The 10280-nt window shown below is 32.1% G+C and overlaps 1 protein-coding gene across 1 annotated transcript; it reads right to left on the reverse strand.

Annotated features, from left to right (window-relative positions):
* Positions 1 to 3845: 3845 nt before the first annotated feature.
* On the reverse strand, positions 3846 to 7942 carry LOC125494763 (uncharacterized). The gene is made up of 6 exons (XM_048638554.1): positions 7887 to 7942; positions 7672 to 7795; positions 7166 to 7299; positions 4486 to 4682; positions 4088 to 4337; positions 3846 to 3972 (listed from the first exon to the last, which is right to left on the reverse strand). The coding sequence occupies exons 1-6, from the start codon at positions 7940 to 7942 to the stop codon at positions 3846 to 3848; spliced, it is 888 nt and encodes a 295-aa protein (XP_048494511.1).
* Between the last annotated feature and the right edge of the window lie 2338 nt (positions 7943 to 10280).

The raw sequence follows: 10280 nt of genomic DNA on the forward strand, positions 1-10280 counted from the left end.
TTTAGTAAGAAAAAACTACTATAATTGTCAATATTACCTTTAATTTATGTTAATTAAATCATCATTAATTATTCATCAAATTGCCGCATAAAGTTGCGCTTATTTTATTAAGGATTTACTTATCCCCTACACTTGTTAATTAAAGGAGTACATCTATGCTAAATTACACTTTTTTTTTCATTTTCTTAAAAATTATGTCCAAACCCATTATTATAGTAGAAAAAGAATTGATAAAATATTTTTCATTATACCCTTATCTTTAGATTATCTTTAGTATCTTTAATTATCTATTTATAAAGTTTATAAAAAATTGATATAAAGTTAGTATTGCAATGGTAATTTCCATCTCTAATAAGTGAAGGCATGTTGACCGGTATTGTCAACTAACATATCAGTATGTCACTACTCCCTCCGTCCCATAATATAGTGCTTGTTTCCTTTTTACACAGTCTTCAAGACGTAACTTTGACCTTTTATATCTTCAATTTTGCATTAATAAAAAATATAAATATTTGATATTATGAACTACACATTGAGACGAATCTAACAAGATCCCACATGAATATGTTTTTTTATATATACAAATGAGAACATACGGTCAAAAATTTTAAAGTTTAACCCACCAACAATGAAGTAGGCACTATATTATGGCACGGAGGGAGTATAATAAAGTAGATATCTCATGTCCAAAAAGTTTAAAAATAAAGTAGATATTGAGTGGCCACAAATGCAAAGTAAGCTGTCATTGAAAATATTGGCTACTTTAGTAGATTTGCAGCAGTTCATTAGATGTTATCGTATGGTTTAGGCAAATATCAAGAATTAGGTTTTTTTTATTTTGTGATTTTATATTTTCATTTTGACCGTGAATTCCTTATTTTGTTGTTTTTGTTTTAGCGATCAAATCCATCACCCAATAAGTTCTTCATCTCTCTCAGATTGAGATGTGGTCATGAAATCTGGGACTCGAGACTCAGATGGCAAAGAAAGGTAATGTTCATAATTTTGTTTGATTTGTTTATGTATTTTTTTGGTACCATTTCTTGAATTTGTTGTGGATGATGTTCTTCCGTAGAAATTACCAGTGATTACTTTTTCGTCGCAAGGATTTGTAGAAATTCCATAGCGGGTTTTCTACATCTGTTTATTCCAACAAATTTTATTGATTAAGGACCTTTTAGCATTTCAATTAAGTCGTACAACTTTAAACACATAAGTCATAATTTCACTTAATCATCTGATAGTTCTCTATAGTATCCTATTTACAATTCAGGCAAGTTTGAGAATACTTCTTTATAGACAATATTTTTGATGTGTCTTTTGTACTTCTGGTTGGAATCATGGATGAAGAATTTCAAGCCCTCTGGTGATGTTGTTCGTGATGCTGCTATGTACAGTTGTCCATGGCTAAAAACAGGATCTAGCAAGTAAACACCTAGATGTTTGAGTGATTGTCCTTGACTCTTGTTTATCGTCGTAGCGTAGCATGTCTTGAGTGGATATTGCCTTCGTTTTAGTACAAATGGTATCTTGTTGTCTGTTGATGTCATTACGATCCTTGGTATCAATACTTTGTTCCCCCTTTTCAAACCCGTAATGATTTTTGCTTCAATTATAAATTTTCCAAGGTGTGTAATAATTAGCCGGGTTCCATTACATAGTCCTTGTGAAGGATTGATATTTCTCAGAAGCATCATTGGGGCTCCTTCTTTCAGTTTGAGCTCGTGAGGTTGCAAACCTTGTAGATTCAAAGTATTGAGATACTTTGTAGTATAGTTGGTGACCTGATCATTGGTGTCTTTTGAGGACGAACAAATTTTGTCAGAACTCTTGTACTCCCTTTCATATCCAAGAATTAAGCTTAACATGTAGTTGTTTATGCAGTCGGCTATTTCATTTAATGGAGTAAGTATTGCTCTTTTTCTTAAGTAATTCTCATCACAATACTTGAAGTCGGATTGTGGATATATCTCTTTGGTTGCAATTTCAATGTTAATAACTCCACTGTAGGTTATTAGTTCATCTGGTATTCTTATCCAAATGTCTTCAACCTCACTATCTTAGCTTTTCCCCTCCAATCTCCCATCACCCATGGCTAAAAGCCAGTCATTGAATTTTTTGTTCCTCTGACTCTTATTTGAATGTTCACCTCCTTCTAGAACCCTCATGCTTGTTTTGAGGATGAAGACATTACATTGATTCCATATATAGGATTTGTTTATTGAAGCTTGGACGATATCCTGTCTACGTCCCTTAGGTACTATCGGCAACACTTGTCAAAGATCTCCTTCAAGTAAGACGACCTTTCCTCCGAACAACTTTGATGATGCTTCTGGATCATGATATCCCATTATGTCCTTCATTGTACGGTCTAGTGCTTCAAATGCAAACTTGTGGTCCATTGGAGCTTCATCCCATATTATTAGTGACGTGTTACGAAGTAGTTTCGCAAGCTTGGTATTTTGTATAATGTTGCAAGTTGATGTATCATTAAGGTCGATTGGTATCTCAAATCGACTGTGAGTTGTCCTTCCTCCGGATAATAGCAATGCTGCAATTCTTGTAATATGTTTCAAAGGTGAAAAGAGTAGTGGAATTTCATAAATAATAACTCTGAAATGCAATAAAAATGAATATTTTTATTTAATTTAAATGGTACTTAGTTGGATTTTTTTTTGGGAAAAAATATATTTGTTGATTCTTTCTTTATTACCTGATGATGCTACATTTAGTACAATCTTTCGTTCTGCCCGAAGCTTTGTTGAGATGGTGCTATAAAGAAACGTTTTACCTGTTCCTCCATGTCCGTAAACGAAAAATATATCCCTTGTATTGTTTTCGTTTTCAACAGCTTCAACCACCCTTTTGTATACAGTTAATTGGCCATCGTTGAGTTGATTCATTTTTCTTGTTCACTCATCAAACATTATCTTTGGATCATAATTGAGCTCTTCTTGCATAAGTCTGTATTCCACAAAGTCTACGTCTATGAAGTTTGGTTGTGGCATGGCTTTAATATCGATTAATGACTTCCCATACTTCATTAGGATTTTATCAATCTCAAGAAGAGTGTATGTCCTCACCTGCTCCTCAGTTAAGATTAGCTCTGGATTTCTGAACAACTTCCTTTTCTTTCTTTGTATGTCATCTGATAGGTCATTGTAGGAAGCTTCCCAGAACCTAGCTATGTCTGTTACCTCACAAAATAACAATATTATGACAAATAGCTCCCTTAATTTGGACGGCATAACCCACTGGCTTGTTTCTTTTATTGCGTCATGCCACTCCTTGTCATTGCTCAAAAGGCCAAGCACGTAGCACGCCTCTTTGTATGATGGATATAGACAGCCATTTGCAGTTCTTATTTCTTCGAAACTTGTTGGTCCCTTAACAATGTTCAATAGTAGACGTAGATAATACTTGTCTCCAGAAGTACGGTGAACGTATGTTATCCTTCCAATGGTTCGTCCTTTCTTCCTCTTCTGCCATCCCTTGTCCCACACGTATTCCATTGGGAATTGTGCGTATGTCAAGTTCCTTGCTTTGGGATATATTTTATTAGTATTCATCCATGCTGTAAGCATTGTCTCATGAACATGGTCTGTGTTAACAACTAAATTCAAGTAGTCATTGTCCCTCAAAACAACAGCTTATTCTTTTTCCAAAAGCACAGGAAGCCGCATGACAGATGGATTCCGTTCTTGAATCTCGAACTCATATATTCTCCATGCTGCCTCACATGACGATACATATCTACAGTCCAGGTACGATTTGATCTCATCTTTGTTGTCATCTTTAATAACCATGGTTATCCTGTCTGGTCCTTTTGAAATATACTTGAATAACTACTTAATTGCCCGCGATGTGTTACACCATTCAACATTGATATGGGCATCAAACATCAACAACAATCCAGGATTATAAGGGAAGACCCATTTGTTGTCTAATAGTTGCTCGCCTTTCTTGACAAACCTGGTTTAACAAAAGAATGAGCAACGCAGTTAGAATAGAGTGTGATTACATATATGTAATAGGTTATTTGGAACTTGGTTTAGTATACAATTCTTCTTTATCTATTTATTGGTACCTGCCATTATCCATTCTTCCGTAGATTGGGTATCCATTATTGTCAAAAGTAGTCACCTCATTGAATGATTTTGGGAACTTCTTGCTGCATTTATCATCAACCATGCATGGGCATTTTGGATTTGCATTTCCGTATGGTCCATGGACATTGAATTTTGAGACAACATTGTATAGTTTTGGATTTGTTGTCTTATCTGGGATCTCATTATGAATTATATTGTCGATGTATTTCTTAGAAAGTTGCATTGCATCTGCGTGGAGCCATAGGATTATGTGTGCATGAGGTAAGCCCCTCTTTTGGAATTCTATAGTGTAGACATCTTCGCAATAGTAAAGTTTAAAATCTTGAAAATGTCATTATGGAAGGAAGATTTTAATTAAAAAAGTTTGTTACTATACCTTCGACAACGGTACCAAAGTACCTCTTCTCTTTAAGACATCTAATCAATTGTTTCAATTTCAGTCTGAAAACTCTTGCTACAACATTTGGTCGATCTTCTGCTCTTTGTCCTTCCATTTGTTCTAACATTTTCACAATTTCCGGCAACCTTGGGTTGGCTGTGAATGTTATGAAGAGATGTGGGTTTCCGTACCATCTGCAAATTGCCATAGCGCCTGGATAATTTTGTTACATGTATCTTGGACCTCCAGTAAAGGAATCCGGTAAAATGATCCTTTTTCCTACCGAGGCACCGGTCAAATCTCCTTTTTGAATTGCGTCACATAGGTTGTTGTGAATGTCGCATCTTAATGTAGATTGGTTGTGTCTAATGTACGATAACCTTTCTGTGTCTAATGTACGATAACCTTTCTGCTTCCATTGGACAGTAGGAGTCAACTATAAATTGTAGCAGTAGGCGACCACCTCTTAGTAGTGTTTGGAATCCATGCTCTCTTTGTTGCAACCTGTATCCGTAATATTCTCTCATAGTTATACATTGTCTTTTCCCTTTCTTCCTTCCATCTATGGTTTGATATATATGGAATGCCGATATAATAGTTGTCTTCATCATATGGGAAAAGGAGTGGGTACTTTAATGTCATTAAACTTGGGTGTAGTTCACTTATTTGCTTTAGTCCCAGTTTCTTATGTTCTATTATTATGTCTCTTCCAAGGTCATTCCAATATCTCCTACTATGAGTGCAGCAATCTCTGATGAAGTTGGGCTATTGTATTGGTTGGTTGTAATTTGTCTTGTTGCGATTAACCTGATTGACAATCTGATGTCTTTATCTTGTTTTATTCTTTCTTGTGCCATACAGAATGCTTTTGTGAGAGGGTTGACTGTGTCAAGCATGTCCTTGAGCTATGAGAGTATGTTGTTGTCCAAATTGGACTGTCCTTATTATTTCGTACTGCTTTTTCTCTCATCTCGATCTATGAAGAGGTATCATGTATATAAAGTTGTGCAAATGTTGGGTCTTTTCCTTCTGTGGGCAATAGTGAGCCTATTCGGTGATGGTTTTTGCATACTGATTCTTAAGACATATGGTCCATTGGTCATGTTTAGTGTCTTATCTTTTTTGGCTCCCATAGAAGTAAACGCATAGCATGAATTGTAGAGTCGGATAAGTTGTCTGAATGTGGTCCTAGTCATTCCTAGTATAATCCAGCAATGTTCGTAATAGTTCTGGTGGGTCTTTTAATTTTGGCAATAAAACCTTTTCCTCTAAACAGCACATGTTGAATTTAACTTTGTTTTTGGAACTTCTACTCTTCACTCTTTCTTTGTACCACATAATCACCCCACAATATTCACATTTGTATTCAGGATCTCCCAATGTAAGATATTCTGACTCAATTTGGACCTCTGCATGCAAATATAACTATAAAGTTAGATGGATTATTGGCTATGAAATTGTATAAGAGATTCTGATTTGCGTAGTTGTATCATAAAGCTAGTAAAATTCATACCATTATAGGTATGAAAGAGTATAACCTTGAATAAATTATGGGTTGGATCCTTCTAATTGTCTTCTTTGTCTTCTATCAAAAATTATCGTTCAACGTCTTTTTCTTGCTTCTCGTGATAAATTTGGATCAATATTGGTGAGCCATTGTTGTAAGTTGTATTGTTGTAAGTATATGGAAATCAACCTAATATACTTGGATAGTTTAATCCTACTTGAAGTAGATTAAATATAATTTAAAGAAGTTTACTCCTTTTGGAGTAGATTAATTAAATAGACCTTGAATAAATTCTGGGTTGGATCCTTCTAATTGTCTTCTTTGTCTCCTTTCAAAAATTATCGTTCGACGTCTTTTTCTTGCTTCTGGTGATAAGTTTGGATCAGAATATTGGTGAGCCACTGTTGTAAGTTGTATTGTTGTAAGTATATGAAAATCAACCTAATATACTTGGATAAAGTTTAATCCTACTTGAAGTAGATTAAATATAATTTAAAGAAGTTTACTCCTACTTGGAGTAGATTAATTAAATAGGTAGTTGTTCACCAGATGGCTTCTGATGTGCCACCAGTGCTCTGGTTACACTTATTGTGCTGGGTGGATTCATTATATCTTGTCGTATGTTTACACAGTTATTAATTAATTGTAGAATGACTTTTATTTACTAAAAGTACTATTTTTTTTTCGTAGAAGTGCTTAATTTTTTATAATCTGAACAAAAAATAATTTAGATAATTTATTTGGGATATGACCATGAGATCTTTTTGATGAGGTTTCCTTTGATTTTTTTTTTTTCCAGTTGAAACAAATGATAATTCGATTCTCAACATTTGAATTTATTGTTGTAGTAGATATCTCTTAGCAATTGTAACGCAAACAGAAAAAAATTATTGAAATAATATGAAAATATATGTTTTATATTTCTAATAAAAAATAAAAAATATTGAAATTAATTACATATCCATTGAATTGAAACTCTTTCTGAATTCTAAACAGTAACAACTAATCAAAGTAAAAAAATTTATGAAAAATAAAGTTGTATGTTGTTTCTCCTCTTCGATCCTCCTTGAAAGTTACTGCAATGTAATAATATTATATAAGTCAAGATAGATAAGTTTTTCGTTCGAATCAATCAATATATATTTAAATAAGTATTTTGTTTACTTATACCTTTTTCTTTTTTGATATTTGTTTATCAATTGATTCTTTTGATCACCATTTTCACTTTCATGATCTTCAATAAAAGTTGTATGAAGATGTTTTTTATCCTTTTTTGATGTGGTAGTGTCTTTTGACCCTTCAGGCTGCAAATAACATGTATAAAAATTATAAATTTGATAAATTTATTTGGAATTACAATAATGAACAAAATTAGAAAGAAGTACCAAAGGTTCAAGTATAATTTTATCAAGAATCTTCATTACAGTAAATGTTTGTCTTCGAACCATACGATTGTAAACAAAAATCCTTTGTCGTTAAAAGTATTCAGAACTAATGATGGAATGTTGAGTTCATAATCTTCGTCATTATTCTACATGATGTTGTAATGATGTTAGTTGATTTAAATCTTTTCTATTATGAATTTATTTAAATCACAAGAAAATTTTAGTTTAATAAGTCACTAACTCAATACAATGCAAATGTAATTAAATTTTTATATGAAGATAAATAGGTACCTTATCACTTATATGGCTATCATGAAGGCTATTTGCATCTTGTCCAATGAGTCTTTTAGCTTCTTCAAAAACAACGAAAATAGTTGGTCCGCCATCATCTATGACATTAAGCTCCAAACGGTACCTGATTACCAAATATTTTCACTATCGTGTTATTAAAGTAACATTATTTTAGAGCCACCTTCATATATACCTAAAATTATAGTAGTACTAACCTATGAATTGGTTTCATTAGTGATCTTTCACAACTGTGGCACCAAAAATCTGTCATTCTTGAAGTTGCCTTTTTCTTACAATCTGGACATGATGTGTACATCCAATAATTCTCCTCAACAACATTATGCACTTTTGCTTCACAATAGAAGATAAGATGATCCTACCAACATAATCAAGAAAAAGAAATATGTTCACTTTGTAAGAAAAAAATATATGGATTTATGATTTACATGAAATATAAAAAATCTAGAGGAAAAAAAAAACTTGTCATATGATTCTTTTGTACATTGAAGAATATCTACAATATTTTTCTTTTTGGATAATATCTCATCATTGTCTAAGTTGTTTTATTGTAGCTCAACTCTTTTAGTAGGAATTATATCTTGCTTTTGGCTGACAAAAATTAAACAAAATCAATATATGTAATGAAATCTAAACATATATAATAGTATTGTATTTAGCAATTTCATATTGTACCTCCATAATGTTCGCAAATCATTGACTTCATCATTATCCACATTTAGAAACATTTGAGTTGATGGTGAAAAAGATAGAATAGTAGAACCTATGAGACGAACATTGATGAAAATATGTAATACTCCTTATTTTTATTAAGTTATTAGTTATAATTTTTTAAAAGGTTTTATATACTAAAAGGCTTTTTATTAATTATAAAGGTTTAAATAGGCTTGTATATTAAATTATGGGTTTTTCAAATAGACTCTAGCCCAAAGTTAAGTATTGGGCCTAAGTTCACAAATCGAATCCAAGTAATTGGTTAATAAAAATATTTTAAAAGGGAAAAATTCAAAAAGGATTTACAAAAGATTTATAAAAAGAAAAAAAAAATTTCAAAGTTGACTTCGGCAACTCATCACCGCCAGGGAGCTAAATTATATGAGCAAAAGTTGGTTACTTTGTTTTATCTTTTGATTAATTAGCATCTAGACTATTTATCTTATGGAATATTCCTCTATTCTAGCTATATGATCATAAAGAGATAGTGTATCCTAGCTAAAATTAATTATCTTTTCTCAAAAATTTATCTTTTAGTTTTTTATTCCTATTCTTATCCTACTTATCCAACTAGTATAAATAGGGTTCTCCACCCATCATATATTCTTCACCAAATTTGAGAATAAATCTTTTTTCTCAAGTTTAAACTCTCTCTCCCTCTTAGCCTACCTTTTCTCTTCTCCTTAGTAGTTATTATTATTCAAGGTGCGTGTATATGTAGATCTTTAAATATTATTCTGCATACGTAGTATCATGTTTCAAGTTATTATTTTAGATTGAAATACATGTTTATGAGTCTTGTTACAAACTTTATGAGTTTTACTATAATTATTACGAGTTACATGAGTGTGTTAAAATTTATGACTTACTATGAACATGCTAGTAGTTTATAGTTAATTGTAGGTTCGATCGTTAAACGTTGATCGAAATAATATGCTCGCATTAAGTTACGTGCGTGAATTAGTACTATGAATAAATCCATGAAACCCTTAGTCACTATTATTATGTCATGATCATACATGTCAGTAAACTAAATTGCTAGTATACTAATATCATGTGCCAATATACATGTTAGATAGGATTTGCATGACTTGTACTAGTTACTAGTACCTTACGTTACCAAATAGTATTAATATAGTTCTTCCTCTATAATTAGGAGTTCAAGATTATGTCAGGATTAAGTTATTAATTTTATGCCTTTATATGGCTAAGTTTAAGAAACTTATTATTCTTTATAAAGGAAGATTATTTCCGAAAGATTTTTATCAGATATATTATCTTTTATGATCACAATTATAAAGAGGTCACGGCTTGTTATTTATTAGCAAGAACGGTAGCGATTATATTTCACCCATGTACTTTTTATATAAGTCATGTGGACAAGGTAGTTCCCCTCATAATAGACTCATTAAGGAATACTAAACTTGGGGGGTGTGCACACTTTAGGAAAGGTACCTAGGCAAGGAAAAAGACTATTATTAAAGTTATATACTTTATATTATACAAGTTATTACAAGTATCCAAGGAAGGTTTATATAAATACTTTGAATGTTTAACAAGGTATTTAAATTTCCGCATATACATGTACTCTATATTTTTACTGACACGCATTTTGTTCTGTTTGTTTTATGGCTTTGTCCCTGTGATCACCCTTTTGGTGAGCAGGATTTACAGGTTGATTGATGCATACTTCGTATGGGGATGCTAGTGAGGAGTAATACATAGCTTAATTTAGTAGTTATTATTTTTATATTTCCCTTTATCATAGTAGAAACAATAATTTTTATTTATCAATAAAGAGAAGTTATTATTATTAATTCCGCTGCATTATTAAATTAGTAGTTAGTAGTTTTAGCCTTTAACGTTATCACGTGGTG

This window comes from Beta vulgaris, chromosome 2, assembly GCF_026745355.1.
Source record: "Beta vulgaris subsp. vulgaris cultivar EL10 chromosome 2, EL10.2, whole genome shotgun sequence".
In the NCBI taxonomy this organism is placed as follows: domain Eukaryota; kingdom Viridiplantae; phylum Streptophyta; class Magnoliopsida; order Caryophyllales; family Amaranthaceae; genus Beta; species Beta vulgaris.

Coding starts and splice junctions, on each gene's coding strand:
- LOC125494763 (XM_048638554.1), bottom strand. CDS start 7,942: ATGACAGATTTTTGGTGCCACAGTTGTGAAAGATCACTAATGAAACCA. Junction 4,338..4,485: donor CTTTGGTACCGTTGTCGAAG/GTATAGTAACAA, acceptor GGCTCCACGCAG/ATGCAATGCAACTTTCTAAG. Junction 3,973..4,087: donor GGAAGAATGGATAATGGCAG/GTACCAATAAAT, acceptor TTGTTAAACCAG/GTTTGTCAAGAAAGGCGAGC.